The sequence below is a fragment of the Ctenocephalides felis genome, unplaced genomic scaffold, assembly GCF_003426905.1.
Source record: "Ctenocephalides felis isolate EL2017-DRISC unplaced genomic scaffold, ASM342690v1 CF-g0.4_SCAFFOLD_03571, whole genome shotgun sequence".
Taxonomy (NCBI): Eukaryota; Metazoa; Arthropoda; class Insecta; order Siphonaptera; family Pulicidae; genus Ctenocephalides; species Ctenocephalides felis.
The window spans coordinates 67380655-67404692 of NW_020539725.1; the positions used below are offsets into that span (position 1 = coordinate 67380655).

A 24038-nucleotide genomic window follows, 5' to 3' on the forward strand; every position below is an offset into this window, starting at 1 on the left:
TGTTCCTAGGTCATATTAAATTTTTGCAAGAGCCAACCTAATTTGTATATTTTTTTATTAATTTGATGCACATTTAATGAATAGTTTTACGAAGTAAAGGGTTCTAAGTATTTTGGAATTTTGAATTATAGAATATCTATTTTTTTTATTTACCATTAAAATTACAATCTATTCATTAGTGTAGACATTTAGTAATTGATATGTTATAATATATAGTTTAGTTAATAAAAATTAAAAAAAATTGTGAAAAAGAATTTTAGAAGTTATCAAGCTTTGATAAAAATAAATAGTATTTTGAAGTAAAAAAAATTGTATGAATTTTTTAATTCCAGACTACAAAAATTAAAAGAAAATTGACCTTTGTAAAAATGTATTAAGGTTCGACAACCTTTGCTAAAAATAAATTGTTTTTTAAAGTAACATTTATTCATTTTCATATACTCAAGAAAATATTGACCAAAACTATGTCAAATAAAGGTCAAATTAAAACTAAAAAAGAAATGATTCTAAAATTTAAAAAAATAGGGGTGGACAACACTTGATAAAAATAAATAGTATACAAAGAGTTTTATATATTCTGTCAATTTCGCTTTATATATTTTTTTCGTCAAATAAAATAAAAAAAGTTGACATCAAAATTAAAAAAGTATTAGGATTAGACAACCTTTAATAATAACAAAATTGTATTTTAAAGTAAAATTCAAGCTTTTTTTTTCAAGCTCAAAAATCTGAACCAAAATTGTGTCAAAAATATTTAATAAATAAACGCTGGATACAAAATTATCATTATACTAAAATGGCTCTAAAAATAGGGGTTGGCTATATAAAAGTGAAAATTTAGGATAGAATATATTTTAATGCCACATTATGAAAAAAATTAAAACAATTATTCCATCTAAAAATTACAATAAAAAATATAAAGATGAACTACCCTTATCACTTAGGGGTATGAAAAATATAATAGCTGTTTCTTAGACCTACCTAAAAAAAATCATTTAGAGTTCGAATATTAGATATTTTCGACAGTCTGAATCCACAGATATAAATGAGAATGAAAAACTTTCAAAAAGTTTCAAAATTAAAAAAAATCAAATTTCAAAAAGTTAGAGTAAGAGTGTTAAAATGTCGGTTAGAATACAAAAGTGTGTATTGTTTAATGCATGTTTAGTTATTAAAATTAGAACGGATTTTTAGAATGTTTCTTAAGGTCGTTCTATTGTATAAACAAGTGTCAAAATGTCAATTTCTTTCCAAAGAGCTTTATATTACTGGAATCTGACTAATTTTATATTCGAAAACCAGTTGAAAATTGATGAAATACCAAAATTAAAAATCTCAAGTCAAATCTTACCTTAAGCTACATGCCATAAGGCAAAATGCCCCTTGCACCCAATTAAATATTTTACGTTTTCCAACAAAAGTTGGAGTATACAAAAAAATGAATATAATTTTCTCTGTATTATATATAATACAAATGGATTGTAGAATTTTCAATGTAATTCGCCCTTAGGCAAAATACTATAAACTAGTTTATATTTCAAGGGAAGGTCTTGGAAAGTTTTGAGGCTACTTTACAAGGCCAGAATTCAAATGAAAGTTTGTTTTGTTGAATAAAGTTTTCATAGAAAACTTTGCATTATGAATGAATTATATATATATATATATATATATATATATATATATATATATATATATATATATTACAAAAAACCCTTTTCATGCTAATTAATTTTCCATTACATTTTCAATCAATTCTATTTCTGATTTAATTCAAATCCGTCAAAAATATCCTTTTCCTCATTTTCTTACATCTCGAAAATAAAATGATCTGTCACAAACATTTTCAGTATTACAAATGTAATTGATAGATGTTTTTATAAATAGGAAAAATAAATATGGGGTTTCATAATTAGTTTTTAATTTTAGAATTGACGAGAAATGGAAAAATGGTTTTGAGAGATTGCAATAAATGGTTTTGACGTATTCGATTTGATTAGATTATTATTATTGAAATGTAAAAATTTGAGATAAAATGATTTTTTGTTTCCCATTTTAGAATCTTGTGGTTTTTTAATTTAGTGGAACCGAAATATAGTCTAACTAAAAATTAATATTGAAATGAAAAACTTGAGGAAAAATTTGGCTATAAGTGTCCAATTAGATAAATTCACGATTTTTTTAGCTTAAATTACTTCTTAATTTACTTACTATTTAATTTTATTTCTTTATTAACACAGTTAATATATTTATGTTTTGATAAATTAACCACATGTTTATTAAACTTTTTTTTTCCTAGGTCATATTAATAATATTTGCAAGAGTTTTAACAGAATTCCATTCATTATTATTATCCTATATTTAATCACTTTGTCATTTTCAAAACCACCGAAGACAGTAATAGAATATCTGGTGTCCCATGTATGTAAAACTATTTTCCAATCTCTATTTGAAGTTCTAGTGCCCCCAATTACCCTCCAAACAGTGCAAATTTAGATTTGCAAAGACGTCATCGTCCAACCATTGTGGTGATATAATTTAGTCAAACAAACTCTGAAAGCGATGAAAACATTATAGATTGATGTATGTGTATAGGGGAGACCGGGATACATACTTCTGAACAGAAAACAATTATAATTTACTTCGTATATTTGATCAAATTAACCTGCACATCTACTTATACAACCAAAAGAAATATAGGTAAAATAGGTAAAAAATTGATATTTGCAAGTTAGTCAAAAAGTTTTATTTTTTTCTATTAATTTTAATGCTTTATCAATATAAATTAACCTCAAACAGTTTTACTGCAATCTAAGTAAGCACAATATCGAGGTAATATCTTTTAATATTGAGTCATGTCAGTCGTATGTGTGACATTTGGACACCAAAATTTTTTGAATATCGAAGCTTTTTTGGATTTGGATTTCGCCATTATTATTTTTCGGCGTTATTAGATTCCGCCATTTTTAGTTTCCGCCATTTTTAGTTTCCGTCACATTTAGATTCCGCCATTTTTAGATTCCGCCATTTTTAGATGCCGCCATTTTTAGATACCGGGATGTCGGAATTTTAATTACCGGAATTTTGATATACCGGAATTTTGATATACCGGAATTTTGATATACCGGAATTTTGATATACCGGAATTTTGATATACCAGAATTTTGATATACCGGAATTTTGATATACCGGAATTTTGATATACCGGAATTTTGATACACCGGAATTTTGATAAACCGGAGTTTTGATAAACCGGAGTTTTGATAAACCGGAGTTTTGATATACCGGAATTTTGATATACCGGAATTTTGATATACCGGAATTTTGATATACCGGAATTTTGATATACCGGAATTTTGATATACCGGAATTTTGATACACCGGAGTTTTGATGTACCGGAATTTTGATATACCGGAAGTTTGATATACCGGAATTTTGATACACCGGAATTTTGATACACCGGAAATTTGATACACCGGAATTTTGATAAACCGGAGTTTTGATGTACCGGAATTTTGATATACCGGAAGTTTGATATACCGGAATTTTGATACACCGGAATTTTGATACACCGGAAATTTGATACACCGGAATTTTGATAAACCGGAGTTTTGATATACCGGAGTTTTGATATACCGGAATTTGTAGGTACCAATATGTAACTAAAATGTAATATAGAAACCGGAATTTTGAAAAAAAAATTCTTCGATACAATTAAAATTATCCTATCAACTTATAATGTGAAATATTTATAATTTCTTGATTCTATTCCTAAGTGTGTCCATAAACCCCGGTCTCCTCTATAAAATATTTCAATGTATGTTCGATGGTCGTTCGAGTAAGAGTACGAGTACGTATAGATAGATCTATTTGCTTCCTGGAATGAGTTTCTCTCATCTTGGAAAATCGACTATAAATATTTGCTATCGAGAGAAGAGAGACATTGTCATTGTCGCTCTTATATTTACATATCGATCACACCATCATTTACGTATCCTACGCAAATTAAAATCTACAAAAAAATTAGAAAAAAAATATAGAAAAAATAGAACAATTTATTGAAATTTTGTTTTTTTCTTCTCAGGATTGGGTTCATGATGAATTGAGTCAACAACCTTCATTGAACCTGGTTTTACCACAAAGACCAGAACATATATTAACAGGTAATTAGATCGACATAAATATCGATGAAGTCCATAAATAGATTAAAAAAAATTTTTTACTTCCCAGATTATTTTTTATATTTGATGTTTTATATAAACTTTATTTTAAATTTAAAAAAATTAAATATCGCTCCGATATATTTTATATTTCACAATTGTATTGAATAAAATTTTCAAATATTTCATCTTTCAAAATAGTATTTTTTAGATAAGAGTTTACATATCTTGAAGTTAGTACATACTTGAATATTTAAATTATCACCTGAAATATTTGATCACCTAGATTCTTAATATTTTTTTAAATTTTAAATATATAATTTTCCAAAATGTTTCAGAACATTTTAACTCAAACTTTAAATGAATTTAAGTAGCTATTTATATAGTTTTTAATTGGTAAATATTAACAATTTAAATAAAATCAATAATACCATCTTTCAACACACATTTTAGATTTAATTTACAAATTATAATAAAAATTTGAAAAAGCAAATTTAAAATTTAAAATTTAAAATGGCAAATTTCACAGAATTTGAATAAAAAAATCTAATTTTTAAATGGCGATTTATTTTAATTTCTTAATTTCTAAACAGATATCTTATAAATTAAAAAAAAAAAAATTTTAAGAAATTAATAATACTTTATTATAGAATGTAATGTAATAGTAATTTTATAATACGCTCATTTATTATCAAGCCAAATAAATTAATTAAAAATAATTGAGAATCTTCAGATTTTAAAATAGTAGATTTGCTTCTTATTTTTAAATGATAAATTTCAAATTTGTTATTAACTGAATATTCTTCATTCTCTATTTTAAAATTTTAAATGTGTTTCTATTTTTGAATAACATCAATTTTAATAATTTTCAAATAACTTTGTTAAAATGAAAAAAAAAAAATTCAAATTCCAAATGGTAATTTCTGTGTTTTTTAAATGATAGTTTTCATATAATGAATAAATACATTCTCAAACATTTTAATTACTATTTAAAATAGTTTTAATTCTGAAATCTAAAGTTTCTAAATTTCTGTTTAACAAATGGCAATTTTATAATGACAAAAGTTCAAATTTAAAACTGTAATGAGGTGAATTTTCAAACTTTTCACGTGTGAATTTTATAACTATCAAATTATAAATTCGAAAAGTTTCAAGGGCAAAATACAAAGTTCTAATGGCAAAATTTAACCTATTTTGTACCAAATAGTTTCATAAAGTTATATAAAACGTAATTTGGAAATGTTTTATCTAACTTTTTAAATGACAAATTTTAAATCCAAGTTATTAATTGAATATTTTCCATTCTCTATTTTGAAATTTTAAATGTATTTCTATTTTAGGTTAACAAATTTTAATAATTTCGAAATAATATTGTTAAAATTAAAAAAAATAAATAAAATAAATTTCAAATTCCAAATAATAACTTATGGTGTTTTTGTGAAATGAGCTTACATATCTTAAAATGATACATTTCTAAATATTTAAATCATCGTCTAAATTATTTTTAATTCTGAAATATAAAGATTCTAAATTTTTTTAAATTTCAAATTTAATGAGGTGATTCTCAAACTTCTCTATGGTGAATTTTAAAACAAATCAAACTAAAAATTAAATTTTTCAAGTGCAAATATAAAAGGTCTGGTGGCAAAAATTCATATTTATACCAAATTGTTTTAAAAGGTTTTAACAAAAATTTCCTAGCCGCGATTTCTTGAAATGTGCAAAATTCTATATTTAAATTAAAAGAAATAAGGTTAAAAAATTTAAGTTAAACAAAAATATAAGTTTAAAATTCCTTTACAGCTCTGTTCAGTTTTCAATTTTCATCAGTTATCGATTTTTCCAATATTTAATCAATTCCAAGCAACAGTAGCAAAACAAATAAAATAACCATTCAACAACGCAAAATATTACAATTACTTAATTGTATAAATTTTAATTAAAAAATATTCATAATAAAAACAAGGCAACGTTTATATTCCGTGGGCGAAATTAATGAAATAGAACAAGAAATAGGAAGCTGTAAAACTAAAAACAAAACTAAGTATGAATTGCTATGAAATGAATTAAAAACAGAAATAATTAGAAGGCAAGCAATTGCGAGAACTTTGTGGTATAAATTAATTTTGTAAAATACGGAGGAATTGGAACTGTTGTAATTAATACTAATTAGAAATAAAATCTTGTTTGAAAAATTTTAGTTTATACCTCTGAACACACTTCCAGAATTTTCTTCTGAGTTGAATGTTAAACTTTTAATTTTTTTTACATTTTTTTTTCCTTTTTCAGATTGTATGCACGTCACATCAGAAGACGGTGACTTCTTTTTCAAAAGCAATGGTGTCGAAGATTCTTCAGCAGAAGTTCCAGTTTGTGGTCTCTATTTGATCACAGAAGCCAACATGAGGGTCGAATTGACTATAAGACATTTTGATGTACCTTGCGAAGATGGTGGACTAATTGCAGTAAGTTTTAATTATTTTATACACTATACTTTAAATATTTTTTCCAGAGCCTCCGCCTCTGCATATTTTCAGTCAAAACTATTTTAAAACTCGGGCTAAAAAGCTGAAACTTTTAACCGCAGCTTTTACAAAGTTCATAAGCACTTTTTATCCGAAAAAAAAACTATGTTGTGACACGAACTAAATACAATTCGATTTAACTTTAAACTTTTATTTTGACTACATAATCCTAAATAAAAACTGTCAGGAAACAGATTTAGTCCATTTAAAAAATGCAACATCCATTAATCATTCGTTTATCTCCCACGTGTCGGGATGATGCAAATTCAATTTTAGTTTGTGAATTTTTCTAAAATAAATTATATATATATTATATTTATATATTATATAAAATTCTTCTGTATTGATGTATAAAAGGATAATCCTCCTAAATGATGATTCGGATTTTCATAAATATTTCTGAAGTTTGTTAAGGGAATTTTTTTTAAGGATTTTTGGATTTATAGAAATTTAGTTAGGTTGTAGAAAAAAATGGAGAAAATTACAAGAAACCGCTTATCATTGTTTGATTGAAGTGATCATTGAAATTGAAAATATTTGAGGCATACTTTGACATTAAAAACAAATGAAGACTGTCATTTGCAAACATTTCTATTCACTTATAGGCTTAAACAATATTAAAATGTATTAACGATTATGAATTGAAAAAAAATTTAATGTCTACATTATTATTGCCGACAAGAAGCTGAGATGTGACCAAAATTAAAATAATGTAAGATACATTATATATTTAGCACAGGACTCTCTGTGAATATACCCTTCCTAATTAATTAGACAGATTATTATTTTTAACTAATAAAGTCGTGTTTTGCTTTACTTTACTAAATCACAGTACAAAAAAAAATTTACTCATTCAAAAAATTATTTAGAAGTTTCATTAAAAAAATTCATATATTTGGCATTGGATACGGAATATTAACTCAAGTCAATGGAGGGTTTTGGGTCTGAATTTTTTACTGTACTCTAATTTGTATGATTTTTTGGAATTAGGTTAATCTTACTCTCAAGTTCAGTAAATAATTTAGACTTCTTTGCCACTTTTTTCTAAATTTTGGAATCGATTTTCTTCTAATTTTAATTTTTATAGTGCGGAATTAAAAAATGCATACAACTCTAGATTTTTACCCTTTTTTCACAAATATCTAATTTAAAATAGCCATTTTAGAGATCAAATGAATTTCACTAAGCTTTCAGTTAGTGGGTGCTTTTTTACCAAATTTATATCATATTTTCCATACTTTATGGTAAAAGTACAACCATTTGCATCGCGAAATGTACAATCATTACGACTATAAATATGACCCAGGAACTTTTGTATGTCGGGTGCTTTGCAGCGAGTAAACTATTCATATAATAGGTTGTCAAATATCTCCCCTCCGCTTTTTTGCTCTTGGTTTATAATACAAAAAGGCGGAAGGGAGATATTTGACAACCTAATATTATTTGTTAGTTGCTCCTTTTACTTATGTATCACATTTGCAATCAGTTAGTTATTTCAGTACTATACTTTTTATACTAGGAATATTTTTATGGTAAAACGTTTGCCGGGTATATATATATATATATATATATATATATATATATATATATACCCACAGGTTCTCAAATATCAATGAATGATTTACTACATCTACGGGAGTATCAAATTTCCGTTTTCCAGCCGGTGCAGAATTTCCTGAACTTCCTCTCCGATTCATTTCGTAGTAGAAACGCAATTCTAACTTCAACTTTTACTACTACTTTATACCTCGGATAACCAATTATCCCAAGAATAAAGTTAAGAGTTAAATTAGAGTTTAAATTTTCACTCTGCTCGCAAAACCGCAATTTTAAAACTTTCCTGGAGAACAGGAAAATTTTGGGTAATTATTTATTACGCCGGTGATGGAATTGGAGAAGGTGATGTATATATATATTACATAGGTAAATATATTAGGGTTTACACAAAAACCGATATTTCAGAAAACCGGTTTTCAAATTTTAATTTTCCTAAAAAACCGGTTTTAACCGTTTTTCGAATTTTATATAAAAAATAAATTTTTGCTCGAATATTCTGTAATTTATCCGCAAAAGTGTAATTTAGAGCAGTATTTGACTGAATTTATTTATTGTTCAATTTTATGGATAGTAAACAAAATTATTTTAATTTTAATTAGTAGAACTAAAAAATAACAGTTTATCTTGATTAAATAACTTTGAAAATAATTATTCGTTATTCATGCATCATTTTCACATATAAGAATGGAAATATTTTTATGATAGTGAAAGAAAAATTTTCGAATAAATAAAAATAATACATTTTTAAATAAAAAAAATCATTAAATTAAAACAAAATAAAAAAATATTAGATACATGTTGATACATACTTGTTAATATCAATTTTAGTTTCAAAAACAATTAAGCTAAAATCGGGTATTGTCTGTTCCGAGCAATTTTAATTAATTAATTTTAAACATTCTAATTATTTTTTTAAAAAACGATTTAAAAAAACTATCGTTACTTACTTACTTAGACGTGTCTTTTTTTTACTCACAAAATTTCCTGAAATAGAAAATACTCTCATACTTGCGATCATATTAAGCTTAATTGTTTTTAAAGCCTGATATAATAATTCTAAGTTTTTTGTACTTTAATTTGTGGCTTCTAGGGTTCAAAACTCTTTTTTTAAGTTTGAGTAGAGGAAGTTACTTCTTCAAGAAGAAGTCTGATTTAAATTAATATATACACTGGTATAAAAATCTAAATTAATATATACAAAACTTTTTTGGGAACCATTGCAGACTGATAAGATATGAAATTCTATTGAACCGATATGATTTCAAGAATCAAAACGCTTTCATCTATCTTTTATATTTGATTATATTTGTCATTTTCCATATATACATTAAAAACCGACTTTTTCACTAAAAAACCGGTTTTAGAATTTCATAATTTTCGCTAAAAAACCGGTTTTTAAAACCGGTTTTTGAAAACCGCCAAACCCTAGTATATATGTATATATTGTATCTTATAAGTTACAAAGTGCCTTTGACAATACCCTGCGGAATTTCATTATTTCGTGCACGATGCATAATTTAATTTTGATTTTGAGATTGTAGTACTACACACAGAGAGGAAACCTCAATATGATCCTTTTGAGGCTTTCTCAATCGCTAGTTGAATACAAACTACTTTGCGTTGTTAGTAATACTGTACATATACACAATATTTGCGGAGACTTTGATTTCCTCTTTTGATGTCGACGATACACGGCGGAGGTCGTTGGAGCAGCCGCGATTTAAAATTCATGGCGGCGGAGGAGGAATTCGTTTTCGTGGGAGGCATGGTTGTTTGAATATGCAGTTGATTGTGGTATAGATGGATATTTATAGAAAAATGGTAGATTATATATATATATATATATATATATATATATATATACATATATATAGTGGGTAGTACATTACTAAGGCAGGTCCGTGACTTGTGTTAAACTCCGATTCAAGAAAAGTGCGAGATTTTCCATTGCCATTTTGCACCGCAGTGGCTAAAATGGGCTTATTTCACTTGAAAACATATTTTTGATCTATATTTTCAAATGGAAATTGAATTGTCCACTCCCTTGTATCGACAGGGTCGTGCGTAACATAATCCTAGAATCTAATAAATAGTATTTTCTTGAAATCTTTGTATGGAAATTTTCTGGTATCTCATAAATCCTAGAATCTTATCGTTTTAAAATCACAAATTCTGGAACTTTTTACAAATATTCATTAATATCTAATAAATCTTAAAATCTCAAATTTCGAAATATTGTGAATTCTGAAAATTCATAATTCTTGGAAATTTATAACTTTTGCAATTTCATAAATCCTTAAATCTCATAAATAATGGAAGTTCATAAATCCCAAAATATCATAAATACTGGAATCATAATTTCTTAAAATTCAAATTCCTGAAAATTCTAATTATGGAATCTCATTTTTTGGGATGTCTCATTCTGGAATTTCTAATTCTGGATTCTCAAATTTTGGAATCTTAAATTTTGCAATCCCAAATTCTGGAATCTCAAATTTTGCAACCTCAAATTTTGGAATCTCAAATTTTGCAATCTCAAATTCTGCAAACTCGAATTCTGGAATTTCAAGTTCCGGAATGTCAATTTCTGGAATCTCAAATTCTGGAATCTCGAATTTTGGAATCTCAAATTCTGCAATCTTCAATTTCGGAATCTCGAAATTTGGAATCTCAAATTCTGCAATCTTCAATTTTGGAATCTGAAATTCTGGAATCTCAAATTTTGAAATCTACAATTTTGGAATCTAAAATTCTGGAATCTCAAATTCTGGAATCTAACATTTTTTTATATTGAATTCTGGAATTTAAAATTTTTTAATCTTGGATTCTGGAATTTTAAATTTCGGAATATCATATTCTGGAATTTTAAATTTCGGAATCTAATATTCTGGAATCTTAAATTTTGGAATCTCATATTCTGGAATCTGAAATTTCTCAATCTTATATTCTGGAATCTTAAATTTTGGAATCTCATATTCTGGAATCTTAAATTTCGAAATCTCATATTCTGGAATCTTAAATTTTGGAATCTCATATTCTGGAATCTTAAATTTCGGAATCTCATATTCTGGAATCTTAAATTTCCGAATCTTAAATTTTGGACTCTCGTATTCTGGAATCCCATATTTTGGAATCTTACATTCTGAAATCTCACATTTTGGTATCTCACATTCTGAAGTCTGAAAATTTGGAATCTGATAATTTGGAATATGCTAATTTGGAATCTCAAATTTTGGAATCTTGAATTCTGTAATCTCAAATTCCGGAATCTTAAAAATCGTATAATTTTTATACATTTTAAAATCTAATTACTCATGAAAGCTTATCCTGGAATCTTATAAATACTGGAAATTCATATATACTGGAATTTTATTAATTCTGATTTTATAAATCTTAAAATTTTACAAATTCTGAAATTACATAGACTTAAATTTCATTAATTCTAAAATTTTACAAATCTTAAAATTTTATAAATCCTGAAATACCTTATTAATTGTAGAATCTTATAAATTCCAGAATCTAATAAATTTTAAAATACTACTGAGTTCTATAAATGTTGCAATTGCGTAAATCCTAGAATCTTGTATATCCTGTAATCTTCATAGCCTCTTTAGATTCCCACAAATGAATTTCATAAATAAAATATTTTAATTTTTGGATTTTCTTAAATTCTCGAAACTCAAAACTCTAACTTTGTAGAATCTCATAGATTTTGGAATCTCTTGAATTCTTCAATATCAAAAATCTTAAAATCTCATAAATCTTGAAATATCATAAATCATAAAATCTTATTTTATAAACACTGAAACCTCAAAATTGTCGAAAGATAAATGCTACGAATTGGAAAAAAAGATACAGAAACGTGATAGAAACTTGATTTTTGGTATCTGATATTATGGAACTTATATTTTAGAATCTAAAATATTAAAAACATAAAAATTCGGTATATAAAATTATGGAAACTTGAACAATGAAAATGAACTAATAAAATGTCACAGACATACTTTTAGAAACTAACATTTTGCGAACTAAACGTTAGGAATACTGAAACTTTGTTTGTAATATATTACATGTACTAATAATTAATTGGAATTTTTCATTCTTTGTTCGAGATATAAATCACACACACACACACACACACATATATATATATATATATATATATATATATATACACATATATATATATATATATATATATATATATATATATATACATATCCTTTATCCCTTTTCCCCTTTCAGTGGATCGACGGCTGGGAGCTAAACGGCGAGATCTTCCCTTCGCCTTCGGACCATCCTTCGGCGATGCGGGACCGCGTCGCCGAAATGTGCGGCGCTTCCGGCCCTTCGTCGTCGTCCTCTTCGGCGGCGGCGGCTGCCGCGAGTTCACCGCTCCAGAGTTCCCTGACCGGAGCGCCGCTGACGGGGCGCCACTGGGTGGGAAGGACGCTGAGGAGCAGCCAGAATGCGGCACTGCTCCAGTACAGGGTCGGAGGCAGGGGCCGGGGGTTCGGGGTCAGCGTCAGATACGTTCAGAACCATTCTCGTAAGTAGAATAGAAATATGTATATATGCGTGTATGTGTATATATATATATATGTATATATATATATATATATATATATATATGTATATATATATATATATATATATATATATATATATTCTTAAATATAAAAATGAAGCTCTCGATAAAATGATACGCTAAAACTCGAAAACGGCTAAACCGATTTGGTCAGTGTTAGTCTTGAAAAATTCATGCTAATCAGTAGGTTGTCGGAAAGGTGAGATATTATTTCAAAATCGCGTAGAAACTTTACATTTTTATTTTGAACATTTTTGTAGAAGCGTAATTTAAATAAAACAATGGACGGTGGGTAATACGTAAAATGTCAAACGTTTTGACAGATGATGTTCAAATACGTTTAAAAGGATGTTTTACGTGAATATTATTTAATTATGATTAAATTGTTGTAAGTAGTTTTGTTTGTTATATTTATATACAAAAACGTTAGTAAACGGGCCGCAAGTGTTACTAGAGACTCAAAATATAAACTTTTTTGAAATGTTAATATGAAAATGCACTTTTTGGGGTTTAAGCACTCTTTTTTTGCAAATCATATTTATCTTAAACACGGTGCTCTGAAAGATCTCATTTGTATAATTATATACTCATTGGTATTTATAAAACATTTTCTAGGTTATATTATTTTTTATTTATGTTATTTAAGTTCAGAACCTAAATTTGATATCGATCAAAGGGACATTTTGTCGAATAACATTTTCCCAGTTATAATTTCCCAAAATTTATCGAAGAATAGATAGTAATATATGAAGGTCCGGGGTTAAAAAAGTCCACCACCGATGTGTCAAAAACCAGCAAAGTTAAGCATTGTTTAAGAACTATATTTGAAAGTAGAGAAAAAAAGTATAACCAGCTATAACTTTGATTCTTATGGCTTTGCTATCGCGAGATAAACGGTAATCTTTGAAAATCCATGATGAAAGTATTTTCTTCCGTTGGTAGTTTTACTGCATTAGTTAAAAATGTAATTAATATGTAAAATACCTTTAAAATTAAAATAAGACATTAAACCTGTTTGCCATCTGGCCGTTTCAAGTTACCCCGTCTATGGGGTAAAAAGGTCTAGATAACCAATTTTTGAAAGACATCAAAAAAGCACATTTCTTCAATGATAAAGTAGCTGGCAGTTTTACTGAACGTAGTCAGATAATTGTTTGTTGGAAATGTGTTATTTGTGGTGATATAATTCGTATGATTTTTACAATTTATTTTATATTTGCTCAATGTCAAACTGGACCTTTGTGCTTCGCCCTGTTCTACATATATACTTTTTATTAAATTTACTTCAATTCATCGAATGTTACTTGAAACTTTTCAAAAAGCAGGTCAAAGAAGAAATATTTAATTCATTTTCTATCTCTCCTCGCAAAGATTTAAAAATTTTGTATGAGCTCAGTAGTATTATTTACAATTATACACAAAATCTAGAATCCAAAAAAAATCTGAAAACCTTGAAACGTAATCAATAAGTCGAAAGACCAAAAAAACTTGGATGGATTATAACATGTTTTCTATTTCTGTTTGATATGTATTGAAAAAATACAGACAAACTAATGAGGTTTATTGTTTCTATTATACCTCATTGTATATAGCATTTAAACAACACATCCTTACACACTTAAAGTATTAATATTTTTGATTCTCTAGAAATTGTTTAGAATATACCTTACTTAGCAAAACAACGTTTGCCGGGTTAGTTAGTATATATATATCTATATATATATATATATATATATATATATATATATATAATATTTTATTTCAGCTTGTAATATTCTGGTGGAGGGACTGGCTCCGTCGTATACTTTGAGAAATCACGGAAAACGTGGAAATTGTACCCTGAGTGCCATGTACCCATCTGTTGTCAGAGTCTTATCAATGCAAGTCGGAGATGACAGAGGATTAGAGACTGGCACTTTGCACAAGGTAAATTAAATAATTAATAATTGATAATTGCACTTGATTCCAGACGAGTAGATTCTATTTGTTTATGGAATTTAATCTCGAGATGCAATTCTGGACATCTCATGAACATTGTGTTAATTGAGAGATTTGGCTTCGGTACTACTGTACTAATTAACACTTCACTCATTCAATGAAAATGTGTAATAAACATATGTTATATTGCAATAATTAATATATTTGATTTATAATTCTTGGAACTTCATAACTTTTGCAATTTTAAATCTCAAAATAATTAAATCTCATAAATCCCGTAATCTCATAAATACTGGCATCACAATTCTTAAAAACTCAAATAACTCAAATATTTTGGAATCTCATTTTGGAGTCCCAAATTCTGAACTGTCATATTTTGGAATCTCAAATTCTGCAATCTCAAATTATAGAATCTCAAATTTTAAAATCTCAAATTTTGGAATCTTTAATTTTGGGATCTCAAATTCTGCAATCTCAAATTTTGGAATCTCAAATTCTGTACTGTCGAATTCTGTAGCGTCAAATTCTGTGCTGTCAAATTTTGGAATCATAAATTTTGGAATCTCAAATTTATAATCTCTAATCTCTAAAATTTGGAATCTCAAACATATATATGATTAAAATATTTCACATTTGTAATTAGAAAAGACAAATCCTCTGGTAAAATTATAAGTCTTACATGTGGTTAACGTGATCATTGCTTTTTTATTTATGTAATCAATATATCAGTAATGATAAGATTATCCATATGTTATATCATTTTAATAATGATTTGGCTAACATTTATGATTGTGTTTCTATTTATTATTTCAGTGTCAAAAACGTGGAATTGACGACTTTGTAGAAATTGGAGGCACTGAAGGTTTAGACAGTGTTTCATTACAAAGTATGCCCTCGATATGTGGACAAGATTCCAGACCCGGTAAGTCTTTTTATAGATATTTATGCCTCTGAAAATTGATATGCATTGCATTACATTTCTTTATTTATTTTATATATTGCCTATTGCATTTGAATTATTATGTATGCTTTGAAAATTGGGATTTTCCCATTTTTCGGTAGAGCGACCGTGTATATTTTCTGCATTTGTTAGAAGTTCGCATGGTGAAGCTTTTCCAAAAATTCTCCATTGTCATGATTCTACTTTCATGTCATTGTTTTCATTTTGTAGCTTTTAATTTTTTAATAGTTGATAGATTTTATAGATATTCATGCACATTTTAAATCTCTGCAATTTTCTTAATCAATTTAAGCAATTTTAATATTTCTTGTATACTAGATATTGAATAGATGTATTGTAGCTCATCGTACTTTTAGTTCACTAACATCCTGAAACACCACAAATAAAATTATAATTCTGCGTATTTATAAATTTTTGTGGCAAAATATTTAACTTATCATTGTATTGCTTTTTGTTTACTTGAAACTTTCCTAAACATATTTTTTATGTAAGTTCAATAATGTTTTTAATTTAGTTTCACTAAAATTTTTACAATGTGTAAAAGGCCTTTTATAATGTATAAGGCCATGCAATACCGGTATCATGAAAATATATTTTGTAGCAAATTTTAAGTTCATTATTTTTTTGATTTAGTCCAATGAAGTTTCTCTAAAGTTTAAAAAACCATCTCTACTCATAAATAAATTAATATACTAATTTTCTCAATGTTAATATAATCTGTTGGCATTTGTAATTTCTGCATTAAAATTCAATTATAATATCAGACAATTAAATACACATATTAATTAAATAATAATTATATGCATTTAGTCAGCTAACAAGATTTTGTGGAATTAACGCAGTTTGCAACAAACAGAATAATCAAATTAGAAATTTCATCATTTGATTAATACATAACTGAACAAACTCGTAAAAATTATTTGAAATTAAAATTATCATTGAGAAATATACAAACCGCACATTTGTTATTTTTATTCTTCAAAAATTTAACAAAAAATTATAAATCATTTCTTCTCCATTGCCATTAATAGTATGGAAAATCAAATTTATCAACATAATGAATTTTTTCCATATATTCAACATTTAATATAATATAATCAATATTTAATGTAATTTAATATATCCTAGATAAATATTCCAGTAATATAATTTTAGCCCAAAATAGTTATTTGCACAAAGCGACAAAGTAAATACAAACCTAAAGTCCCGAATAATTAAATATTTGCAGTCGTTATTCTATTTATAATGAATTGGAAATAGATATGAAACAATAGGAATTCAACATAATCTGTTCTCATTTTTTTAAATAATTTTTAATGTATTTACTTTACTTTATAGTACGTATACTACAACAGAATGATAAAAATTCCATTTTTGTTGCAAACATTATTAAAAAATAACAAAAAATGCACTTTTTAAGGAATACGTAAACTACTTTTTAATATTAATATTTTGGTATATTTTTGTTAAGTATGGTGCAAACTAAATTATATTCCCAAACTACATTTGCTTGATTTTATTTTTATTTTTTATAAATCTTGTTATATATATATAATTTAAGGGGTTTAAAATCAAATAAGATTACAACTCGTGGCCTTTGTGGCTTTCGTGGGTTTTGCAAGAGATTTTCCATGGATTATTGTATTATAAAGCAATTAATGATGAAGATTTGAAGCAACACTAACGAAGCGAATAAATTGAAACGCGAAATAATTTATTAAATGAGATTATGAATTGCCATCATAACCTTATAAAAATAATTACACTTGAAATAACTAAAATGAAAAGCAGAGATATATGAGATATATAATTTAAAATATTACCCAAGAAATTCAAGGGTATTTTATCTGTTTTTTTCCATATTAGTTGATATTTTTAATTAAAATTTTTTTTTTCAACGAAATGATTTTCGAAATATTGTTCGATTTTACTTAATAAATTTTCAGAGAGGTATCATTTCGCTTGTTCTTGCTTTTTTGTCTATTTGAATGAAACATGATTCTGCAAAGCGTTCTTGACACATAATCAAGTTTTTATGATTCGTGATCGTTGTTTGATTTTTATTATTAATTTTGGAATTGTAATAATGATGTTTCAGGAGTTTTATTAGATGCTGTCCTGTTTTGCCCACATAAATTGCATCGCAGTCTTTACAATCAATTTTGTATTCTGTTAAAAGAAAAATATTATATTAAATTTAAAATATAATAATAATAATAATATAATAATAATAAAAAAAAATTATATTATATTAAAATTGTATATATATATATATATATTATAATTATATTATATATATATATATATATATATATATATATATATAATAAAATTATTTTTTCGGAGAATTATTATTTATTATCTTGCTATAAATTACTAATTGTACGCAAGCCACAAACGCTTTTATAAATCGCTAATGTTCGCGTACAAGAAAATGATTTTACTTTTTTACGAGTTTCCATAAAATGTAAAAACGCATAAAAAATAATCTTATTAATAAAATTGTATACGATGATACTTCTTGTCTCGTAAATTAGACTTTGGATTTTTTGTACACATATTAATATATATAATATTGTTTCTGCGAACAATCTCATAAGGCTATTATTATATGTATGAAATTGTCGGTGAGAAATCAAAAGTATTTTATGAAGTATTACTTCATAAAGATTAATATTCCTGGCTAGTGTTTTTTTAAATTTTGTTACTTGTATATAAACAATATTTCTACTAAAATCTCGAGCCGTAAATATCAATTGACCTTTTTCTCTTCCATGTAAATATTCTCCAAAATAAAACAGCAGGAGATTTACTTCAAGCTGCGTTTGGGAAACCATTTATTAAAATAGTAGGTCAAAAGTTGATCCTTAAGACAACCTTTTAAGTAATTTATGGGATGCAAAATGGAAAGAATGGACACTGAGGAGTCGTTCATGGTAATTTGAATTTATTGAGGTAAGTAATCAGGATGGATTACTTGAGGATGAGGAAAAATTCTATGGATATACTGATATTTGGGAAGTATCGAGTTGATTAGAATGAATCCATAGGATATTGCTAAGCGCTTAAGTTGAATATGAGTGCAAATAATAGGCAATATAAATCTAAAATCGGTTCAGTAGTTTAGGAGTCCATACAGGACAAACGTCGTGATCAGTACTTTGACTTTGTAAGGCAAAATTGCACCCACTTCTAATTTTTTTGCAATCCCTAACAAAATCAGTTTCAAAATCCAAACATTTCAAGTGTAGAACTATCTTATGTAACACTAGTTGAACTACGTTTACCATAATTAACTTCCCGTAGGGTAGTTATAGTAATGGGCCGAAAATCGAAAAAGAAAATTTTTTCGTTCCTCGACGTTTTGAAGGTTTCTGAATATTTTAGCACACCTTAGAAAAAATGGATGTTTGTGTGTATGTTTTGTATGTCCGCATTTTTCGTCCACGTTTTCGGGCGCACTAATCAACCGATTTCAATGGTTTAAAAAATATTCGATCCCTATTGATAGGAAGATGTGCCGATTAGTTTTTGGCAAAGGCAGGTGCAGCCGTTTCGTAGATACGGAGCAAAGAGTGCAGAAAATACAAATCGAATTTTTGAGAGAACGGAGTATCGGATTGGGAGAAGATGTGATTAGTTTTTGGCAAAGACAGGTTCTAACATTTCGAAAATACAGAGCTAAATGTGGAAAAATGGCAGTTTTTAAGTGAATTAAGCGTCCGATTTGAATGATCTAAAAAACTTTCTGCTCGTATTGACAAAGCAATTGCTTTTGAGGATAAAAAATTGTTACATCTTTTTTTATTTTCCATAAAATATTTTTGTAATTTTGGATTAAAAATTCAATAAATTACCCAAACTAAGCACAGTCTGAGCGCCTTTTTGGTACAAATGTTTACCCAAGTGCGTTTAGACTGTTTATGTACTCCAAAATTATTGAAACTATTGAAAAATGAGAAAATGTGAAAATGCCGCCAAGTTAAGCACAGTATAACTGAAAATGTCGCAAAGAATTATTCGCAAATGCGTTTAGACTGTGACTATACGGGAGCACTTTTTCAATTTTGTGTAAATTAGGCAACAATTTTTTTGAAATTGAATTCGAAATGAAATGACAATTTTTAATGTTCTATAGATAAATAGATTTATGATTTACTCAGATATAACGAGATAGCAAAAATAATGAAAGGGTAAAAATAAACGAGAGGAGTGAAGGTTGAAATACTTACAGTATTTGTAAAAAAACGTTTAAAATTTTTCGAATATTTCATTACAGTACGGGAAGTTCCAGCAATTTGCTTTAAGGCACGATGCAATACACTCAACTAGTTTAATATTGGCCTTGTAAAAGAATAAACTTACCAGATATGTCCATTATTAAATCAACCTGCACTCCTCTCGTTTATTTTTACCCAATACCCAAAAAAATCTTCCATCCTACCATCGAAGTTTATTTCTCAAAGTGGTGTTGCCTGATGCGATTACGTGCAATCATTTTCCTTCAAGGGAAAGGCTAAGCCTTAAAATGTTTCTATAAAAAACATCCATTTCCCAATATGTCACATCTTGTATGTATCAGGATGTGTATTTATGTCTCCTGTTGAGTCAAAAGGAGGCGAAAGGAGGCCTTTTTCATTGTTCAAACAGTATGCGGCATAAAAGTCTTATGGGGTGATGTATTGCGGAATTTTAATAGGAGTTGGCAGTTGTTGACAAGGCGAGGGTCGAGGAATAAAATATACTTGAGTCGTATCTTTTATCTCGTGAGTGAATTTTAGTGTACTTGGTACAAGGGTGAAGAACTAAATTTTTGTTTACTAGATTTTTATACGTTTCGAGGTTCAGTTTGGCACTTCTTATGTGGGTAGTTTTGTCATCTAAAAATTTGTGATTGACCTTCAGTGATTCTTATTTCCATCGAGAGAGATTTTGCATGACAAAAGCATTTCGCACTATATTGAGCGTTTAGTGAAATGTCATGGGCGGATAGAAACGTCATTCGATTATTAAATTTTTTTTATTGTGTTCAATGCTTTTTGACGTTAAGGTCATTTTGGTTATGTAATTAGATCATAAACAAGGTGTGTATGGCACCGTGTCTTAAGGCTGGAACTTCCCATAATGATCTTTCAAGGAATATTAAATGTTTTCAAATATATTATTATAAATACTGTTACTCATATATGTATTGCAGAAACGTATTTTTTTTTCTTTTAATTTCAATATTTATTACAACTGTTAAATAATTAACATCTAGTAATATTGATAAATAATAACATAAATTTAAATAAATAAAAGTGTAAAGGATAGAATTTACTTGAAAATAATATCCGTAATATGATAATTTAATATAAAATAGAAGCAAATAATAATAAAAATAAAATTAATAAATAATATAAAAAAAATTCTGAATAATAAAATGATACAGGAACGTAAAGAAACAAATCTTAATAAATCGTATTAAAAATAAAAGACATTGTCTTATATTTAATATAAATATATAAACTAAATTGCAGAGTTAAAATCATTTATTTGTAGTATATATAAGTGAGCTTTAGAACTTTAGCTAGAATTAAAATTAAAATTCGAGTTAATTTTGAATTAATGAATTTATTTTGGAAATTTAAGAAAAAAATCTTTTTCCAAAAGTAATTATTTTCTCAAACCAAGCAGAAAGTTTTTTGATTCATTCAAATTAGTTACGCTTAGTTCTCTCAAAAACTGCCATTTTTTGCACATTTAGCTCGGTTTCTCTAAAACAGATGGACCTGCTTTTGCCAAAAACTAATCGCTACTTCTCCCCATCATTACAAATTGATTGCCTTTTAAATGATTCAAATCGGATGCTCAGCTCTCTCAAAAACTCGTTTTCTATTTTCTGCACTCTTTGCACCGTAACTCCAAAACGGCTGGACCTGCCTTTGCCAAAAACTAATCAGCACATCTCCCTATCAATATGAATCGAATGTTTTTTGAACCATTTAAATCGGTTGATCCGTGCGCACAAAAACGTGGACGAAAAATTGTATCTATAAGGACGAATACACACACACACATCAATTTTTTCTGAGGTATGCCAAAATGTTCAGAAACCTTCAAAACGTGAAGAAATGCAAAAATTTTCATTATCGTTTTTTGGACGATTACAATAAGTTACCCTAAGATAGTTAAAAATAACACGTTGATTGCCATGTCAGTACATTAATATGGGGTCATGTCAGTCGCTTATGTGTGATATAAAAAATAGTACTTTCAGAAATTTTGACAACAAAATTTGTTCTTAACTAAATTATCTAATAAAGCTAACATCGTGGCCCATGTGATTTTTTTATTTTATCGTGGCAATTAACGTGTTACAATAATTTCACAGATTTTTATAAAAAATCTTACAACTATTCCAATTTGTTGGTACTATACTAATGCAGATAATGCTAATTTTTAAAAAACATCGACCAAGATTTTTTAGATCTGTCTTGCTCGATCACACATTTCGTATCGCTCTCGTCAATTGATTTTTATTGTTAGATAATTAAAAAATTGTTGATTTTAAGACCAACTAAAATTGTTTACAGAAAAATCATCTATAAATACTATTTGTCCGTATTTCGATATAAATAAACCAAAAAAGTAATACTATAATCGTTCTATTCAATACGCGAATCCAAAATATAAAATCGGTTTATTCTATTTATGAATCTTTTGTCCCTCGATTAAGATGTTTCTAAGGTTTCATTTGTGACGTAAATCATTTGTAATATTATTGTGACGGTTACGTAATACTTGAAAAGCTATTAAAGCTATATTTGCTGTAATTGTTTGATGGTTATAATGGTGAATTGTGAAACTTGAAACGAACCAGATTATAATAAATCAATGTAAAAGATATGTTGCTAAAATGCGAAAATAACATGACAATATTATAAAACCTTTATCCACCTCCAACTTTTCTTCTGTCAATAATTTACCTTTGAGTTAACAAAAGGGAAACAATTTAAGTTGTTGGAAATCTCATTAGGCGTGTAATCGCGTCTTGTTTTATTCAAAGACGATGAAATTATATTAAATAACAATTTCGATTTTATCACTCACGATGGAAATATTCAATTTTACTTCCAAAACTTTTAAACAACCCACACCTTAAGGGAAACAACCTTAAAGGAAAATATTTGAATAGACAATTTTATCCTTTAATTTTGATTGAAGGTTCATGTACAATTTTTGAAAACTTTAAATCAGAAATTATCTAAAAATTGTCAGAGTAAAAAATTGTTGAAATTTTCAAAAATATTCAAAAATTATATTTGATATTTTGAATATTTTTGAAAAGTCGAACAATTATTTATTCTGATAAATAATTTGATTATTTTTGTCTTAGAATTTTGTGTTACAAAATTTTATTTATTTTAAGAGATTATTATTATTTATTTAATAAGCTCGGTATTATATGAGGTATGCTAAGGCTCTAAAACGGCTGCACCAATTTGGCCATTTTTAGTCTTGAAATATTTGTGCTAATGCACAAATGTAATTATTTCAGAACCGCGTAGAAACTTCACAATTTTATCTTTTTTTTGTAGAAGCGTAATTTAAAATGAACTGCGCTCATACGTCAAATGTCGGATGATTTTAACAAATTATGTTCAATTAAATTTATTATGATGTTTTAGATAAATATTAGTTAATTTTAGTAAATAGTTTTATTAATACACAAAAACATTATATTAAAACATAAATACTTAATTAATAACTTAATTCTGGTCTAAAAAATGCAGTCTACTGACGAGCAAATTTAATTTCGTTCAAAAAATAAAAAGGGACTCTACTGACGAGCAAACTTAATTTTAGTCAAAAAAATAAAAAAAATACGAGTAAATTTATATTGACTAAAAAAAACAAAAAAGGGACTCTACTGACGAGCAAACCTAATTTTGGGCTCAAAATAAAAAGTTGACTCTACTGGCGAGTAAATTTAATTTTGTTCACGAAAATATAAAAAGGACTCTACTGAAGATGAAACTATTAGATAATCTATAGCTCTATCTTTTGTTTTATGCAAAAAATATTAGTTGAATGTTGAATTATCAATATTAGGCTTGGTTTTGTTTCGTATTATTTTTATTATTTGTTTTAAGGATAATTTATCTAATTTATTATATTTCTCCTATATTTTGTGCATTCCATGCCTTGCTTTTTATATTTACAAAAAAAAATTGAAGAAAGTAACAATTATGAAAAGTTAAAACCTTAAATTTGATAATTTATGTGGTATCTTTTTGTGGCTTAAAAATATTGTTTGTGATATATTTTT

The 24038-nt window shown here is 27.0% G+C and overlaps 1 protein-coding gene across 1 annotated transcript in view; it reads left to right on the forward strand.

Moving 5' to 3' along the window:
- LOC113386915 (corticotropin-releasing factor-binding protein-like) overlaps positions 1-24038 on the forward strand; it is a gene marked incomplete at its 5' end in the record, with an annotated part of 34697 nt that overhangs the window by 10042 nt on the left and 617 nt on the right. Inside the window, 5 exon segments of the mRNA XM_026624674.1 lie at positions 4083-4161; positions 6448-6623; positions 12486-12789; positions 14594-14754; positions 15580-15688. Coding sequence (XP_026480459.1) covers positions 4083-4161; positions 6448-6623; positions 12486-12789; positions 14594-14754; positions 15580-15688 — 829 coding nt within the window.